Genomic DNA, 20,293 nt, shown 5'->3' with positions numbered 1-20,293 from the left:
TAAAAGAAGCTTGTAGAGGCATTTGTAACGCAACGCTTATATTGCAACACTTGTATTGAAACTTAATTAGACCCTCAAGCTTGCAAAGCTTTGAACAGCTAGAAACACATTTATATTACAATGCAAATGTCACCGTAGCCATGGGTGCCTTGCGTCTGTTTTTAATGTGATGCATGAACCTCATTAAAATATTTAATTAGCTGCTTCATCTTAGAGTATTTTCCCAATATGTGTGTGTATATATGTATGAATTAATATGCACAAAATGTAGTCTTTCTCTGTGGTTTTGTGCTGTAAGGAATCGCTTCGCTTTCTCTCTCTAAATTAGCTGTACATTGTATTTATTGTGACGGATTATAAAATCAAAACTGTGATTTTAAGTGTCTCGTAGGTATTCATTTCAAGTGTCTGTACTAGTTGTATTAATAATAATAAAAGCAATTAAATTAGTTTTATATATCTCTTGTTGTGTACAAAGTGATAAATCAATATTAGTAGTTAAGAAAGCCTAGTTATGTATTTAACGCAGGGATAATTCCACACAGATAAACCTTACCAATCATCACAATTCATTTTCTTTTGTTTGTGCTATTTGCCGTATTGTAGTAAATGTGATTAATTTGGCTATTAGATTGGAATAATGAGAAATTAAAGTATCAATTCAGCAACAAAGTATCCAGAGTACGATACCCTAGAGATGTGACTAAACTGTTGTTCTTTCTCTTTTTTTCCTGTTTCTCTTCCTTCTGTCATCAGATCAATTCTTATTTCCCCCACACTTTTAAAATGTATGACCTTTCAATTACACTCACCGTCGGGCTTAAAATCTGTATCAAATTGCGATGGCATTTAAAAAAGAAAAAAAGTAACAAGTTTTAATCTGAAGTTGGTGGGCTGTCAGCTGGCCACTTCACCGTGATGACTAATTCTACAGAGGAGCACTTGCGCATGCAGCGTCTGATTGGTAATTAATGGAGTGAGTTAAGATCTGAAGTCAGTGAGTCCCCCCCACACTCTCTCTCTCTCTTCTGGCCGTCCATGGTCAGTCATCACAACACAGCGACAATAATCACAGAGTACGTGGGAGAGTGCTCTTACTCCGCATGTCCGTCGATTGATAAATGTGCCTGATACATGTGTGTAAGCGGACCAGCTTGGACCCCTCGGCATGCAGGGATACTTAAGAGGGCGTAGCTCGAGACCTCGGAGGGATGGAGCTGAAGGCAGGTCTATATCTCTGTCTGTCAGGCCCAGGCTGGCCTTCTGTCGGTAGCAAGAGAAATCACGCCAAGGACCGACCTGCGAGACACCGGCAGCTCCTGTTGGGGTTTTAGTAGACATGACTTTGAGTAACATAGGAGAGCACAGGACTCATATAAGAGCACCCCTGTGGCCAGTGTGTCTGTGGTCGGGGTCCAGAGTCAGGTCTCTTAGTGCCAGGCTTTAGCCGAGGCTGGTGAGCAGTCTGCTGCGGCCGCAGTAATGTGTTCTCCAGCCATCAATTCAAACTAACCGTGACACGGCGCAGTTATTAGTTTAGTCCCTTCATAAGCCTGCGCTTATCGGATGAGTGTGAGATTATTTGTTGCCATAATCTGGTTAAGTGGGATCTGGACTCTTCCATAATTGCCGTCATTAAGTGCACAAAGCGCAGAGGATGAATGGCGCTGCTTTGCTCAGAGCGTTTGGCCGGCGCGGCACTGCCAGGGCCGTTAGATACAGGCAGCCTCTTCCCGAGCCTCTTCATTTCTGGGTGATGCAGAACACTTGTAATTTTTATTCTCCCCTGCCTTGCAATTGCCCCCTCCAAAAATACTAAACGGAAGCAATAAATAATAATAAAGATGATGATAATAATGAGTTATCCCCCCCCACACCCCCACCCTGTGCCCGTCTCTTAATTCTGAAAGCTGGCGGTTAATTCTGCGGTGGTGAGGGCCCGCCGCTCGGACGTCCCCCGGTCCTGCGACTGACACCGCCGCCACCCGAAGCCTCTCTCTCAGATTGTTTCTATCCGTAAGAAAATTACTGAATTATTTTGAGAACTATTTTGGGTCACGTTTCTATGGCAACGTGGCACGGGGGAGCTGTGTCTATATCTGTCAGTAAACAGCACCGAGCCGCCGCAGAATCCACTCGCCCAGATCCCTGCTTTCTTTCCTTTCCTTTTTCTTTTCATGACAAATAAAATAATAAAAATCCCTCTGCTGTTTCTTTTCCCTCCGTAATTCAGTTTATTTTTTTTCTCAGTCGCTGCGGCACAAACTGGAACCGAGGCAGTTTGCTTTCTGCCGGGCAGAACAATACAAATAAAACGAGGTTTAAAATGTTTTCCAAGCAGCCAAAAAAAGCCCTGAATTACTGCTCCGCGTCTCGCCGCTTCTAAAGGGAATTTTTAAATAAAACTCGGCTCCTTTGCTCTCTGCTTCATAGCGAAACGACGCGTGCCTTCAAAATGAATATGTATGGAAAAGAGACGTTTGACTGGAGCAGTTTATTCATAGCGTGTGTCTGTAATATAATAAAACATGAGAGTTGAATTATTCCAATACTGCTTATCATGACAGTAAATGTATGTCTTCTGTTCATAATCTGATTATTTATTTTTTAAATATGTTTTACAGGAAAAAGATGAATCACCGTGATCTCTAGTGGCACTTCAGCATTCTCTACCCACAGTACAGTGCAAACACGCAACTTTCCCCAGTTTCCTATGCTATAAACAAGCACTTCCTGTCTAGGGTGGCGGTGTAGAATTACCTCATGCAGTGATGTCATCAGCCATTGACCAGTGGCGTGCATTGCCTCAAGCGTGATCCCTTTTTTTCCTCCTCTCTTCCAGCTCTCTTGTATGCAACCATCTTCGGGAACGTCACCACCATCTTCCAGCAGATGTACGCCAACACCAACCGCTATCACGAGATGCTCAACAACGTGAGGGACTTCCTTAAGCTCTACCAGGTGCCCAAGGGCCTGAGCGAACGGGTCATGGACTACATCGTGTCCACCTGGTCAATGTCTAAGGGCATCGACACGGAGAAGGTACGAATCCCTTCAGCACCGTGTTAAACACTGACACATCTGTTGAGGTGCGTCACGGCATCTGGATAAGTGGCCCAGTTTCCAATGGAAGCCTGGTTTCCTTTCGGAGAGGCAAGAAAAGCTCAGATTTTTTTTCTTCAGCCAGAAGAGACCCCCAAAGCACACGGCTGTGGAGTCATGTTTTCAAATGGCATGACGGAGCCGTGCTGGAATGGTCTGGACTTTAGGAGTCTGCTCTCCCTGGTGACCGTTTTTGGACGTGTCGGGGGGAAGTGCTTTGTACGGCGAGTGTGTTTTGCTAGTTGCTTAAGCTCTTCTTTCTAGATTGTATTTATAGATTCTCAGCTCTCAGTGGATCGGCTCGATCTCCTGGGTGAACTGCTCGCCAGTAGGTAATAAATCAGAAGCTGTTATTTTGAAGAGATTTTAATTGCAATTGGCTGAATTCCACTCCGGCGTATCCAACCCATTGGACCGGCCGGGGAGAGGAGCTGCTATTGACGGAGTCTCGCATGTAAACACTGCGTCTGCATTTTCCTTTTCATGTTTGTTTGTTTTGTTAGAAGATGAGGAGCTTTTTTTTTCTCTTTCCCCCCAGAAATGGTTTAAGAGGATAAATAAAAGGATTTTAATTAGGAGGCTACGTGTTGATCTAAGCCCAAGGCAGCTGTGTGTTCCCATCGCCACTGCAAAGCTTTATAAATCTGTCACCCGTCAATCAAGCGACCTTGTGCTTCTGCTGGATTCCAGCTGGGCCTCCGAAAAGAACAAAAATTAAAAACTCCTCGATGGATTCGAGACTTGAACTTTGTTTTGATTGAATAGAGGCAGTAGGGGGGCTCCCGTGGCCAAGACGGGGTACAGTCTGAGGGTCTCCTGCGCAGTGCCATGGCTCTTAACTGATTGCTCCTGCGAGGTGATAAAGGGTTTCAGAGTCTTAATTATCGTAACGAAGCTGTGAGAGCATAGTGGCAATTTGCGAACCCCGCAGAAGCTGCGAGACGCGTTTGGCAGCTTTAATGTGCCCGATTTGCATGTGAATGGGAGAAACGCATGAGGCCGCTTTCTGAGGTTTTGCCAGTACAATTGGATGAAAATACAGTGCTTATTATACTCAAACTTACCCCTCACTGGATATATTTCGGGGGAGAAAACGAAATGTGATTATTTTCAGCTACTTTAACCTCTCTGTCCCTCCCTGCCCTTCGCCTGATGCATCAAAGACCTGAAGGGGCTGCAGGACAAAAACAATCCCTGGCCAGTCAATCATAGTTTTGTGTGTTTTGTTAGAAAACCAAAAATAATGATAAAAGTGTCTCCCATGACGAGAGGGCAGTGGGGAGTGTGCTAATTGAGTTTGGTGTCGGTAGTGATGCCGGAGAGAGGTGGGTCCGCAGTCTGAGTTCCAATCTGTCGGTAATCCACTCGGTACCCGCCGTCCTGCCAGCCTCAATGCCAGTCAATCACTGTCTGCCGCTGTCAGCAGGCCGTACCTCTCCTGATTAGTTTTCAACCCATATTATCTGACAGTGATGAATGTTTGATCAATATCCTCCGCCGTTCCTTCGCAGTCAGGCTATTAGGCTTAATCTCAGACATAGACTCGCGTACCTTCGTTTTGATCCCGCTGTTAATTACGACACGCTCTCCCCCGTGGGCTCAGCCACGCTCGCGCCGCACTCCTGCCAGAGGAATGATTTGGTAAATCTATAAAGCTGCAGATTTGAACGACAGTGCTTAAAAATAAGCCTACGACACAGAGACTCTGGCAGTCTGCCCGGTTGTGTGTTTGCATTAATTTTTTTGTTTATTTATTTATTTTCTTTCACCTATTGGGAAGGAGTCCACACTGTCGATCGGCTGTCAGGGCCGTGGGTTATAGCATGTCTTTCAATCAGACAGGTGTGTGGCCGTGACCATAATGTACCGAGTGTAGCAGTCACATGAGCTCCGAGTACCTCATTAAGGTTTTTTAATTGACTCATTCCAGTTGTTGCAGCTTCAGAGCGTAGACCTGTTCCGCAAAGGAAAGGAGCTTCTGTTTGTTTCAGGTGTCTGCTATTGAATATTTCCTCCGTTGCACCTAATCTTGATGTGTGAGATATTTGGCAGTTTCTATCTAAACTCCAGGAAAGCACAGAGCAGTATCACATATAGGTGTGATTCTAAAGTAAATCATAAAAACAAACTATAATCTGGAACATTCCTTGGACGTGGCGGGCTGTGGGGTTTTCTGGTTGAGCTCTCTGTATTTTAGCTGAATCAGTTTCTCAATTAAAATTCTCAATTATTAATTTAACCCTTAAGGTAACTAATAATTTCCTTTAAAAAATGTAACAGTAGAGCTTTTAACTATAAAATTGTATAAGGAACTTATCTTTTTAAGGAACCAATCAGTTACATAATTTAAAAAGTCAAAGGTAAGCAAATTATTAGTTCAATTAAAGGTTCAATTAAGTAATTAAGAGCTTGGCTGGAACAAAAACCAGCAGGGTAGGGGCTCCTCCAGGAAGTAAAGGAAGCATGATTGCGCAGACGCCAAATGGACTGTCTCTGTGACTGACCTGTCCCCCTCCCCTGCTCTGTCCAGGTGCTGTCAATCTGTCCCAAGGACATGCGTGCGGACATCTGCGTGCACCTGAACCGCAAGGTCTTCAACGAGCACCCGGCCTTCCGCCTGGCCAGCGACGGCTGCCTGCGCTCGCTGGCCGTGGAGTTCCAGACCATCCACTGCGCGCCCGGCGACCTCATCTACCACGCGGGCGAGAGCGTGGACACCCTGTGCTTCGTGGTGTCCGGCTCCCTGGAGGTCATCCAGGACGATGAGGTCATCGCCATCCTCGGTAGGTGTCTTCGTTTAGCGTTCAGCAGGGCGCTCATAGCCTTATTTGTGCTTCAGACAAGAAAAACTTCCTTTGTTGTGACTTCATATTACTTCTATATAAATAAATAAACAAACAAACAAATAAATACAAAACTGCAACACATTTTGCATGGAGGAAGATGCATAAAATCATATTACATTCGAATTAACTTGGTGTAAACCCATGTTTTTAATATATTCCAATGCCTGTCCCTTCCCTGGCAGCATCATTAGCAGCCAATGTGTGGAGGCTGGTACTGAGGGATTAATTGTGAGGTCGTTTAAATCTATCCTGGTAGCCTGGCAGTCCTGTGGGACAAAACCGGGGGGTAATGAGCATCCTGGCCACTGATTCAACAAGCACCTCTCTTCCACAGTTATTAAGAATGACCTGTGAAAGAGGGAAACTTAAACAACACGAAATAAGTCCTTCAAACACAATTATAGGATATAAAACTGCTATAATCCAGCTGTAATCTGCAGAAGAGTTTGTGGCACCAAGCTTTACATCTTTAAGAGAGTCAAACTCTGCACATCGGAGAGGCTGGAGGTTTACGGTGCTCTCATAAATGATTGAGAAACTAATATTCTGCATTTTAACCAATTTAGGGTTCTGTGTTAACGTTCCAAACCTGCATTTTTAATAACATGCTAATAAAACGACATTGCGTGCGGCTCGGCGCTGGGTGTCGTTGTTAACTACCGTCTGTGTGCCCGAAAAGAAATTGTGATGGTTTTTAAAACAGCCCAGCTTTCATTATTTTTATTTTATAGCCCCTGTTTCACAGACTGTAATATCTCCGAGTGCTTTAGTGTCCAATTACTGCAGGTGCGGGGTCCCTTCTGTCAAACTGACTTTTTTATTTCAAGTGAGTGTACTTATGTGGTCGTTGTAATTTTAATAATATGATATAGTTACAAACTCATTTTACTCTCCGGGCTGTGCAGCAGGCAAACAATACTACATCTTATCATTCTGAGATTTGTCACGAGATGCAGATGACTTTTAGTGTAGCTAAATGTAAACACAATGTTGACGCAGGCTGGAAAATATGACAACCCAACCAAATCCAAATCCTTATTCTTTTGGCACTCATGGGATTCTTTAGTTTATTCATCATAAGAATCGTTGATCAAAGTGCGTTGTGAGAAACTGAGGAAGGGAAGACAAACCTCAAGCCCAGGCCACGGTTAAACACTCCTTTTTCATGACTCTGTTGTTTGAATCTTTCATCAGCGGCGCATCGTAATTCGCTCGCGCCAGGCGATTGCCGGTTGGTAATGCATTTAATTGCCTCAATGATGCACAAGTGGGGCCATCTTAATGATGCGAACTGAGTACCTGTCAGCGTTTCGGAGACGGAGGAGCTCTTGAGGGAACCTGGGACGCCTCTGTGGTCTCGCAGGCAGATGCAGAGATTATTCCTCTTCCACTGTCAATTACCGCTGTGGTGCCAGGGACGGGGAATGAGGCGAGGCGGGCGCCAATCGCAGGGCAATGCCAGAGTGGAGAAACTGCATCCCCGAATCACTGTCAGGTGCCGTTATCGCAGTGACACTGAGGGCCTCTGAGTCCGGAGACGGATATGCAGTTAGAGGAGTGATTTAAGCCAACATTTATGTGGTCCTCTGTTGCAGCCATTAGCTCTGACTGTGCGGAAAACACTAGTCCCCTGTCAGAGAACATCTTGCCCAAGCTTGCCCATGGTAGTAAAATATATTTAGCATCTCTATCTGGGATTCACAAGATGGAGTAGACCCACTGTAATAGCCCTGGTAGTTGTCAGCCTCAACCAAACACAACTGAACAATTGCCAAGAAATATACATGCCCAGCACCATTGGCTGTCATAGGCCACCATTGGGCAGTATTGGGCAGCATTGCGCACCATTGGGCTAAACTAAAGCAGGGAACTCACTTGTTTCTGGATCAGCTGACCCAAAATGAACCGCCAGCGAGGAGATGGAAACATCTTTTTTTTTCCTTTCTTAAATGCCTTCTCATTGATTTACACTTGCACATTTTTCAAATAATTTCCCTAAATGACAGTTTTCTTCTCTGTGGATTATGGATGTCACTGGGGCCGATGTCTCACCCAGGCCGGGAGGGGTTTTGCACCGGATTCCAGCCAGTCTGCCCGTGGCCGCCTCTGGGATTGATGATCTCTGACCTGCTCCACTCTAAATCATCCCCAGTTTGCTGGATGTATCGCTCCTGGTTCTACAGTAGTCAGCAAAAGCCACACTGTATTCAATCGACTCTCCAATCAGCTGGTCCAGGATGTCATCTTTATAGAAAGGCACATCAATTTAGAACGGCACAATAGCAAGCGCATTGTGAGTTGTGATGGGTGTGTGTCTCAGACTTTTGAATGGCCACTCTGCATTTCTGTGGAGGAGTGCACTAAAACGTGTCCAGAATCACCCGCCTTAGCTAGAATAGCTAGAATCTTTCCTGTCTTCCCCTGGTTGAATCGCTGTTCCGCAGGCCCTGAGAAGATATCTCTGATGAATAAATATAGCTGCCTGAACAACATTTAGTCAGCTAAGCGAGCCTCATAATTATAGTTTCCAATGCAAGGTGTGCAGTACTTCCCCTGTAGCTGTGTATATCCCACATGGTGACACAGATGACGACGGATGATGTACATAAATAAATAAAAATACGAGTCATTTAAAAATCTGTAGGTACAGCTCATTTTGCACAGATGGATCAATATCTGCGTCTAGTAAAACGATTAGCTGACCATGCCGCTGTCCGCAGTGCTGGAAATGAAATGAAGTGAAGTGCCATTTGTGCAGAACACTGACACAAAGCAAATCTATGGCAATGGTGTCCAACTAGACATTTTTAATAAGATCCACGAAGACTCACAGAAACATCATTCAGGCTCGCGGTCTCATTTTGATATACAGAATTATTTATTATATACCATACGTGGGGCCATCTAAACAGATGTCTCTTTTGGTTGAATGAATCTGCAATTACATTTTTTTTTCTCAGTTTCTAATTGGGTAATGGGATGCACTGGCTGGATCGAGAGGTCTGGCACATTTAAAATAAATTAAATATGAAGTTTAAGTGCAAGGAAGGGGGAGTTTATGATGACATTAATCCTCCTTTCAGCAATAACCGAGCGCTGGCTGGCGAGGCCGAGGGAATGCCTATATAGTACAGTTACCGGATCCCAATTGGTGGCACCGAAGGCTGTCATCTGATTATAAAAGCACAGATGGTGTAAACCACTATGTATGGCCTCGTGATCCTGCAGATAGTTGCCATCGACCGGCTCGGCCTCTGTTATCTATTGTAAACCTTGCCTCAAATTCAGATCTGCTGAGACTGATATCTACAAACATGCATCCCAATGCCCGGGAAGAAAAAGTCCAATGAAACCACCAGTTTCAGTTTGTAATCCCCCGCCCAAAGCTTAAAGGATAGAAGCCCTTTCTTGCCCAGCTGTTTTTGTTGCTTAAGCAGGTTTTTTCTGTGCTGTATCTCAATCCAGATGCCCGCAGGAGCTGTCTGATCTTTAGAGCCACGAGGTGCAGTCGAGTAAAAGTCAGACACCACTTTACCCGAAACCCTGCCGGCTCATGTTCTTGTTCTTTTGCATTTCATATTATTTTGTTGTTTTTCCTCTCGTACACACCTGGCCGTGCAGTAAAATCCTGCTTCCCTCTTCTCCTCTCCACCAGGGAAGGGCGACGTGTTCGGGGACGTGTTCTGGAAGGAGACAACCCTGGCCCACGCCTGTGCCAACGTGCGGGCGCTCACCTACTGCGACCTGCACATCATCAAGAGGGAGGCGCTGCTCAAGGTGCTGGAGTTCTACACCGCCTTTGCCAACTCCTTCTCACGGAACCTCATCCTCACCTGCAACCTGCGCAAGAGGGTAAGCCCTGTCCCCACCTGCCCCCACCTGCCCCCAGCCTCCCCTCCGCAGGGCACGAGCAGACCTGACCCGACGCACACAGCCGATTGAACCTCGTTGGCAGCAACCTTTCTGAATTGTATTACCTTCCTTGTGCAACATCAATAAGGGTCCCTGTTAATTGCTCAGCAGCCACTTCCTGTTCTGAACATGCATGGTTTTCATGTACTGGTAAAGAGCATTTTTAATCAGATTTATCTTCCAATGGGTTTAACCAAATTAGTTTATGATAATGATCATATAAACTCAGCTGAGGTTTCTGGAATCATAGCACGATGTACATAACATTATTATTATTATTATTATTTTTATTTCTTGGCAGACGCCCTTTTCCAGGGCGACTTACAACATAAGTGCAAACAAAGTGCAAAAATACAGTGAAGTACAAGGCATCAATCATTACAAATTCAATTTGGCTAAAACAGCAATTCAAAATAATACATTTTACAAATTTCAATTTACAATTTACACAAGTACAGTAAGAGACTTCCTACATCCTGGACTGTGAAAGCTAAGTGCTGTCAAGATGTAGGGTCACAGTCAAGGGCTACAGGAAAGGGAGCAAGGAGGAAACAATCAAAAACGCGAGGAGCATAATAAGCTGAAGTGCTATCTGGCAGGGATAGAGGACTAATATTACAAGTGCTGTCGGAAGAGATGCGTCTTGAGTAAGCGCAGGAAGGAGGTCAAGGTCTCTGCTGTTTTGACTTCGGTGGGCAGGTCGTTCCACCATTTAGGGGCCAGGGATGAGAAGGAGCAGGCTCTGTAGGAACATCATAGTACGTCATGTCTTTACGCGCAGATAGTCCACTGCCAGTTTCCTTCCCTGGTCCATCCCTTGGTGTCCTGCTCCCTTGAAGCCGGGGACGAATCTGTTAGTATTGTGGACTCACCACGGGGTTGGATGCAAATCACACAGAATAACAGAATTTAAACCCCCATCTCTGTAAGATTTCAGAATCTGGTTTTGTCCGCAACTCCGCAAAATACAAATTTTGACGGAATCCGTATCGGCGAGTGTCTTAGGTGCTGAGAGTCATGTGAGGCACTTCCGCCTCCACACTCAAAATGGGAGACACCAGTGGGAAGACAATTTGGAAGAGACTTTAAAAGTCTTCTCCCACCTCTTCGCCCGAGACAGCGCGAAGTCGGAGTCTGTCTATAATTCACTGTCTGCGACGGCAGTGCGACTGGGATTCAAAGGTATCTATGATGGATTATATTAATATTTGTTTTTGCTTGTTGCTGGAAGTACGGTATTAGATTTGGCCGCCTCCTGAATACGTTGCGGAATTGTGCTGGTGAATTTATTCCTCTTGTCACTAAAGAGTGATGAATTCCATGAGTTTTAGACGTGATTTTTCTTCATTTTATTATCTGCACAATGTAATTGAGAATAGATCCCCTAAATATAAAAAAAGCTTCAGCATCAAATCCTCACTTGTCATTAACTCCAAGTTGTGCTTGGAAACAGTTTTTTCTTTCCTTTTTCTTTGGTTGTTATATCATTTGCATCCATTTAGAGAAAGATGACCTATTATGTTGCTGGTGATACATGGTTGCAGATGGATTATGGATTGACTGTTGTCAGAGCACTAATGATGCCTGAACTTCTGCCGGTGTAGTTTTGCTTTGGGGACACTTTTCTACTTTCATTGTTTATTAACTGTTATTATATGGAACAAAGATGGTTCTGAAATATACACACACACATCATGCAAACAATGCACAAGGTTCCTGTTTAGTGCTTGATTTTGATTGTTTAAACTTGGAAATTGTCAGTAATCAGCATAAACCTTTCATGCATGCAAATTTCAATTTTCCAAAGCTCCTGAGTATAACGTGCAAATTGATTAAACCGGCAGCTGTGGCGTTGCAGAGCATATTGTTACAGAGTGCCCAAACACAACCTGCTCTGTTCAGGTTGTGCACTTCCAGTCTTAAATCCCCTTTAATCGGCACAGTGACCGAACCCAAACACCTGAACAGCGAACAATCTTTGCTGTTATTCGTGACGGTGTGTTCAAAGCTAATAAGAGATGTTTGTACTTTATTTACCTGGCAGTAGTCAAATTCGCCAATGTAAAGAAAGAGAGTTTTTAAGGGAAGGGAGCACAGATTGAATTAGGGAACAATATTACAAACAGGAGGCCACTGGCACACACACACACACACGCACACACACAGTGGCATATGTATATGTATTTATCGCTGCCTGGGTTCAGTTAAAGCCTCTGATTCCTCGAAAACTTTTGTGGAAATTCTCTTTTTATTGCATCTCCTGTGTGTAATCGTGTGAGGTAGTCCTGCATTATGCCTCCACTGCACAGTTTAATTTTGTCGTATTCCCCCGTGGGTTGCCGCTGAAGCGTGTCTGCTCGGAGTATTATATTTCCAGAAAGCCACATATGGGCAGGTTAAGTAGTTTTTTCTTTTCCATCAGCCAACTTCCTGTTCAAGAAATGAGAACAGAATACTTTCCTAAAATAAATACACACTTAAAAAACAACAACTTTACAAACAGAGCCCGACATCTCAGCGCACCGTGTTTCCTCTCTGGGCCCCAAGAGCTTGATGTCGAGCTAATGGTCTTAAACGAGTCTGAGTCCCTTCCCTCTCAGTGTGTAGAAAACAGGATGGGTTAGCAGGGTTGCAGGATGTGCTGACGGAGCTGATGGGTACGGCGGCCTTGGGGCCATAATGGAGGATCATGAAAAATATCATTTGAATTTTCAGTTAACCTTCCTTATTCAGTTAACTAATATCTTGTTGGGAGACCGGGGGTGTGTGAATCTGGAACAAACTCCCCAGCAATGTGGTTGAAGCTGAAAATTTGGGAACATTTAAAAATAGACTGGATAGGATCCTTGGATCACTTAGTTATTAATAGAAACCAAACCAGCATGATTGGGTGAATGGGTTCCTCTCGACTGGACACTTTCTTATGTTCTTATGAATGAGCTCACATTGTTACATTTTTTCTTCTTCTTTCTCTGCCAAGGAATCTAGTGCCTTTATTTTCTTTTGTAGAACTTTAATTTGTTCTTATATACCTGTAATAGCTACATTGCACACCGATGAGCTCAGATTGCCATCGCCATCACACTGCGGTGTTAAAAGCCCTGAAAACAGACATATAGATGAACTCACTTTGATTGCTATTTTCTCGCACTGTGATGCCTTATTCTGCTGTAGAGATGACTGTCAGCTCAAGGCTGTTCAGACATCAGCCGTCTACCTGGGTAGAGGGAAACTCCAGAGACTTATACACACATTTCAATATCTTTGCTCCTTTATTTTTTCTGTGCTGGAAAGTTATTTCATTATAAGTGTTGCCCTGCAGGCCATCTGCATTTAATTGAATATATTCAGTGGAAGAGAAGCTCACTCTCAGTCTGTCCTTCTGTCTGCCCGCCTGTCTGTCTATCTGTGGTTACTTTGGTAGTGATTGTTCTTGAATCTTCATTATGAGACTCATTGTCTGTAGTGGGTTTCAATTATGAGCAACAGGAAGTGTGGAGGCAGAGGGAGAGTGTCAGAGGAGACGGGTCGTTTTGTCGCAATGGCGTGACTCTACTGGAGCATCGTACAGGACGCCATCGACATATGGGAAGCTAAACGCACCTCAGGCTTTATCCTATAGGGGACGGTTGATTGCCGTTTTGGAGATCACACAGTTTGTATAATTTTTCCCACTGACACGACGCAAGCGGTGACAAGATGCTCTCGGCTGCCTTCAGGGCGTGTTTCTGCGTCTATCAAGAGCAGGAATCCCTGCGCACTTAACGCCCTAATTTATGTATGAAATGTGGATGAGCAGGCTGCTTGTTTGGGGGGTCATGGTTCGTGCAGCGTTACCGACACTCGCTGCATCACTGGCGCTGCACGGAGCTTCGTCGAGGCAGGGTAACAGCAGACGCTTCATGCAAACACGGCGCTTCACACGGGTGCCGGGCGTGTTCATCGAACCAGAGCCCCGCGCCTCACCGGCAGCCACTCAAGAGGGAGACATGCAGTATTTTAATCCGCCATGCATATTCAACGTCCCCGGCTCGTCCCGTGAAGCACAGAGAGGCTGTGGGGCTCACGGGCTGAGTTCACGGAATATGAAATAATGAGCGTTCTGTAATAATAACAAAATGATAATAAAACAATAATGCATGGCAGGGAAACAAAAATGTGTGGGTGGCCGGCTGCTGTGGCCAGGACCCTTAGGGACACCATGCCTGAGCACGGGACCACCTAGCTTCAGCAGCCCTGCCTCCCATGTCCACAGACACCAAATCCCTCTTCATAACAAAAATCTGTACATAAATGCGTTTCCAGTCATCCATCAGTCCATCCGTGTGAGTGGCACATCACTGGCTGCAGCTCCAGCGCTCCCTGCTGTCCTTCGAGCCGGGCTTTATAGAGTTCCTCCTGGCAACCTGACAGATCGGATCGCTCCTCGCAGGAGCAGCGAGAAGAAATAAAGAAAAGAGGCCCAACCTGCAGGGAACTGAACCCCAGCAGGGAGATACATTAGCACTGTAGGAGAGCATTACATGTTTCACTCTTCTGGGGAAAAAAGGAGAGAGAGATAGAGAGAGAGAGAGAGAGAGAGGGGAAGGTGGAGGTGGAGGCGGAGGGGCGAATGAACTCCCTGATGCCAGTTAACTCATGCTCTCCATTCCTTTCTGGTAAATAATGAAACTGGGAATTCAAGCAGTGGTGTTAGGCTCTGGGCAGTCAGTTCAGCCCCTCTCTCTACAGAAGTATCATTGATGGAACAAAACAAAACAGCATAAAGAATAAAAGCAGCAATAACCGTGCTGTCCGTCAGAGTGACCTGCAGTGTTGACCCAGCGCCACTGGCTGTCCACTGTGGCTTGATATCCCCACCCCTCTCGCCCTGTCTGTCCAGCTCCAGTCTCTGCCTGTGCCCAAGCTAGACCTCCCAGCCTCGCACTTCTCCCTTCCCCTGTCCCGCTCCGAGGAAATGATTACATTTCATTTCTCCAGCCGCCAGAAACGACATTAATAAACATCAGGGGATTCGGATTAGGCTAAGAAATCAGGCTTCTAAAAATTGTACAGTTTAACAGATACTGTCCGTTTAAAACTGTCAAGTTAGATAATTGTTTCTCCTCTGTATTGTAATAAACTGATTTCCTGTGTAGGGAAATTGCATAGTGAGCACTTTATAGTGATTGGGGGGCTATGCTGTTTGAAAAAGTAAGGGAAACATGTGAAACGTGTGTGTATGTGGTGTTAAAAATAACTAATCAATATTAATAAGTGAAGACAAATCCCATCATCAGAAGCTGGGGACTTTCGTGTGGAATCAATTAAGGCAATTCAGCTGTGGACTCTCACGAGCAATTTTTACCTCGCTGTTGTCCCGCCTTAGACAGGAACCTGGCTCCTCTGCTTGGGTCGCTTTCTCTCTCTCCCTCACTCTCTCTTTTTCAGAAGCAAGTATATAAATAAATAAAGCAAAGAGATGTGTCTTCTGTGTTAAACCTGCAAGCCACATACACAGCCTTCAGGGAATGCGTCTACTGAAGTAATATTCATACAACAAACTGCTATACTTGTGAAACGCCCCCCTCGCTGGCTCTCCCTGTCTTTATTATGAAAGGAGAGGTCTGTTTCTTCCCTCCTTCTCTACCAGCCTTATGAACGCCATAAGGGAAGTAAATCAGGGGGAGGATTACCATTGAGAGTGAATAAATTTAAAAAATGCTTGTCTCCTGAAGAGGAGAGAAGATAAAACGAGCTGCTTGTGGAAGTTATTAACTTGCTGATTGGCCACATTGAAGAGAAACTGCTGATCCGGCCTGGCGCTCGGAGGGGGCGAGTCTTATTAACGGCGGGCCGGGGCAGCCCCTGGCAGCTGACCAGGAGAGCCTTCATTGTGTCCTAAGTGGTTTAGCAAATGGCAAATTGTTGCTGACTTTCATTTGCGATGAGCACATTAAACTGTGTGTTTAGGTGAGCAGGTCCAATTAATTTGCCTTTGTCATTTAGTTGCCGAGGCCAGGATGTGTCCGTGAGCCATTCCCACCGGCCAACTCGTCCTGTACAATCACACATACAAACCTTCACAGAAGATTTTCAATGTCAGATGCTTTTGAGAGCCAAGTTCCTACGGAGTCCACTACTCTAAAGTGTTGTTGTTTTTGTGTACATTTATAGCTCAGAGCAAAACCGAGCAATCAATGCATCTTCAAAGTGTCGGTGATGAACAACTGGATAGTGTGGATGTGTTGACAGATCTGTGTGTGCGTGCATCTGTGTTTGTGTGTGTTTATTTGTGTGTATCACTATCTCTGGGTGTGGCTGCTGTTGGCTGCTTTTCTAAACACCTAGTGCCCATCTTCTTGAAGCTTTTATATCATTTTAAATATATCTTCCCCCCTTTTTTTAAAGATGGAAAACGAAGTGCTAAAAAATTGAGAACCAGCTGTCTTGCTGTGGATGCAGAGAAATTAATTCTGTGTCTTCGCCAGCCCGTCCTCAGATTGCTCGGTGTTTTCCGGTGAAGAGAGCGAATCGAGTGCTGGGTCATCCGTCTTCTGCGCTGAATCAGCGGGGGGGGGTTACTGGAGCTGGAGGTCTACGGTCAGCTCCTTCGCTGCCAGGCCTGGCTTACGGGGTCAAGACAGAGGCAGGACTGGAGAGAATTACAAGGCTTAGCAAAGGCAGATTATCAGACCCAGGGTCCCAGGGCTAGAAGCGGGTTTTGTATTTTTCCTTCAGAAGTGTGTTGCTGAGGAGGGGGTTGGATGCCTGGGGCCCTGAGGAGCTGGGCCCCTGATACAGTACCCAGGCACACAGTGTAATTATTCATTATTATAAAGAGGATTATGATTATTATTCATAGGAATCATATTCAGAGCTTTAGGACAGTGATGGGAAATCTCTGTGCAGCACAAACACGCAAACACAGTTAAAATAACCCCGTTACGTAGGGAATGGACAGACGTACTGTAATGGTTGTTTATATTTTAAAACATAAATGCAGTTGCTTGAATGGCCATAAATATTCACTCCTGATTGACTAGCGAACATATGAGTCACTCCTCGTTAACTATCGAATGTATGAGTTACTCCTGATTGGCTATTGAATGTATGAGTCACTCCTGTTTGGCTGTCAAATTTATGAGTCACTCCTGGTTGGCTATCAAATGCATGAGTAACTCCTGATTGGCTATCGAACATATGAGTCATTACTGATTGGCTATCAAACGTATAAGTCATTCCTGATTGGCTATCGAATGTATGAGTCACTCCTGTTTGGCTATCAAACATCATAAATCAATAATTATTGATCATATCCATTAAAGAAAAGTGCAAGCAGCATATAAGGTATTAGGTTAAATCACTGCACAACATGTGTTATGTGTAGTGCATAAATGTTTGAGGAGTTAGTGTTTACTGGATTGGAAGAAGAAGAAAGATCTGAGAACGAGAGAACACGACTCTGTTCGCTGCTAAACACAATGATGTTTTTGCCGGGTTTTGCTCCTTCTCTGCAGGGACCAGAGCTACACAGCTGCAAAGGGTTAACAGCGAGGCGGAGAGGAACAACAGAACAAATGCTGATGCCACCGAAAACAGAGAATGAAATCTTATGAAACACAAATAGCTCAATGGTTTTTCTGGCGTTTTATTATTCCAGGCATTGTCCCCTAAATTAACTTCGGCGAGTTGCGTGCGCAATTGAAAATCTGACAGCTTGGAAGAGTTCAACCTGCTGAGCTTGCTCTGCTCCCAGGCAGTGATACCAGTAATTAAATTAATTTCCCACCTGCTACAAAACCAAATTGTTTGCTACTTGTAACTCAATTACAAGATAACACGGCATAATTCGGTGTTTGCACCTGGATTTAATACCGGTGAGTTTCAAAAGCCTCAAATACCGTTACAAGGACTGCGTTATTTCAGTGGCTGCCGGTGATCATCCGTCTCTCTTGTCATTTAGTTTTTTTTTGTTTGAATTAAGTCTGAGCGCATTGATGGTGCAGTGCCCTAGAAGCGATGATTATATTATCTGGCTCTGCAAACATACTTAACAATGCGTATTGTATTGCATTTGTGTCCACGTCTTGTAGGACTGTAATTAAGACACAGAGCCGTCTCTACATTTTCATAATTGCGTTTGCAGTACCTGACGCTGTAGTTGGTGCAGCAGTGAGAGGAGTTGGTGGCCAGTTGTGTCTGTGAGATACATTTAAGTGTTTCCAGGCAGGAAGAATAAAACAGTCCCTTTCATTACATGTTTGCAACTATGTTTTGCTAATTGGAAATGGTCGGTCCCATGCATAACGTTGTAAGAGGATTTTTTCTGTGTATGATTTCCAATTATTGAGCAGAATTCATTAAATGCATAATGCAGAATGCATTAAACTACAATAATGTTATCTTGATATACAGTTTCAATGAGGGTTAAGGTACTTCAGCAGAGACACAGGAATTAAAAGCTCTTCAGAGGTAAAATAAAGAACAGAGATGACACTTTAAACACAACACGGCTTTTTAGTTCTTTTCATTAGTATGCGTCATGAACCATGTCGTTCAGTCAGAGCCCGCTGCACTTTTTTTCTATTCTTTTTCTTTTCTTTCTCCCTTTCTGTTGGTTAGTCGACAATTGGTGAATCATTTCTGTAAACAATCACAATCCTGGCTGAGGAAGTGTGTGCTGGGGGAGCTCGTGCTGCATCCGTATCCTCTGCACTTTGCAATATTAAGAAAGACTTCAAAGTGACTTTCTTTGATTAACAGGTCTGTGTGCATGCTGGGATGCATCTCCAGAATGTCAGCAATAAACACTGTTTCTGCTGCTCTCTCTCTCTCTCTCTCTCTCTCTCTCTCTGTGTCTCTCTCTCTTCTTGCTGTCTGGTGTGGAAGAACCGAAGTGTTTAATTAGAGTTGGCCCATGTTTTGATCTGTAGACCGAGAGGAAGATGCTTTGCTGGTTGATATCACTACATAATTTCTTCTGAATCAGAAATGTAAATCACCCAAGAAACAAACTCACAAAATACAAAAACAAAAGGAAAAAATAAAAGAACTGAAGGCTCAGAAGGAAGTCATCCACTCCCTGATGAGTCGGCTTAGAAGATGCCTGCACAGGTGACCGGTGTGACCGAAGCAAAGGATTTTGTCTGAGGCTGATCTCTGCCTGGCAGGACAATCCTACCGAGGGCGCTGCTCCCAGATGGTGTTGCCCTTGGAAGAGGAGGGGAAGAAGGAGGGGATAGATATGGTTGATTTATTTTTAAGCTATGTTGCTCTGCTGGCACTCTGCTTTCTTGTGGGATGTCGCACTTTGTAGCAGAAATATCATATTCTGAGCTTCCTTCCTCTCATATTCCACAGGAACGATCCTGTATTAGCCAAAACCGCAAACACACAAACAAACAAAGCATCTCCCCGAATCCTGTCATGGGGATTGGAGAAGGATGACCCAGCTGATGAACCGGGCTTTTGTTTTACTACCCGTAACCTTGTCGTGCTTTAACTGTGACATCAGCCAGTCCCTGAGTTGGTCTGAGTTACAGGTCGGTGGGATCCTAATATGTCCTGTGTACTGTTGTTGTCCTGTGCACTACTAAGTAGTGGGCGTAAGAGGGACGGGTGTGAACCTTTGTACCTGACAGATATTTTACAGAGGTGGTGCCACTCAGATATAGAGAAATCCTTTCCCTGCGATTGCTGATCGAGCAAATACCTCCGTTGTTGAACAGTACCGGAGGTTTGAGCACCAGAGCTTTCCTCTTTCCCGGTGGCTTTTAGTATATTTTCCTTTTGACTGCTTTAAAGCGGGAGACCTGCTGACCTGGCATTCCATTGCGCTCTATTGTAGTGTGTCATGTGAATTGTATACATACTTACACATATGTGTAATGCAACATGCTAGGAGAAAATCTTTTCAAACATTAATTAAAATAATCCATGTTGCAGTTTTGTTTTTTAATCTGTTAAAATGTATTTTTCCTTCAAGGATTAAACCACCAGTGAAAAGATGCACTTTAACACGTTGCTGTGACTAAATTTGGAAGCCGAGGTTTTTCTTTTTCTTTTTCCATTTACCTATTTATTCCCTTCAAATCCCCCGAGTGAAGCTGGCTTCAACCTCTGACACACTTTTCCGTATCGGAGCGAGTATTGCACGGCTGACCCCTTCGGCGGAGGAGGGCTGAGCAGGAATTGTGGGGGTGTGGCAGTACAGTAAGTGCTTCTGAACGCCTGCCTGCATTCCTGGGCTGAAACCCCGTCCAACAGCAAGATGTCAGAGCCCTGCGTGCGATGGCCCACTTTCTCAAATCCATCTGCCTGAGCAGAATGCCACTTAACCCTTATAACTGCAGACACGCGCTTCAGAAACAGCAGCTGTTCTCCTTCAAGAGAGATGAGAGCAAGAAAACTCACTTTCTATATTTCTTTCCCTCAAAAGAACAAAGGGTTCC

General features: G+C 44.6%; 1 protein-coding gene across 1 annotated transcript in view; it reads left to right on the top strand.

The window, feature by feature from the left end:
- The window catches only part of kcnh5b (potassium voltage-gated channel, subfamily H (eag-related), member 5b), a 76,530-nt gene that overhangs the window by 45,278 nt on the left and 10,959 nt on the right, over window positions 1–20,293 (top strand). Inside the window, exons 8-10 of the mRNA XM_066694419.1 lie at window positions 2,843–3,042; window positions 5,633–5,885; window positions 9,604–9,800. Coding sequence (XP_066550516.1) covers window positions 2,843–3,042; window positions 5,633–5,885; window positions 9,604–9,800 — 650 coding nt within the window. The remainder of the gene's footprint in view (window positions 1–2,842; window positions 3,043–5,632; window positions 5,886–9,603; window positions 9,801–20,293) is intronic.

Source organism: Amia ocellicauda, chromosome 21 (assembly GCF_036373705.1).
Source record: "Amia ocellicauda isolate fAmiCal2 chromosome 21, fAmiCal2.hap1, whole genome shotgun sequence".
Taxonomy (NCBI): Eukaryota; Metazoa; Chordata; class Actinopteri; order Amiiformes; family Amiidae; genus Amia; species Amia ocellicauda.
Note: the sequence above shows the minus strand (reverse complement) of the source record. Positions and strands in the feature narration are given on the sequence as shown.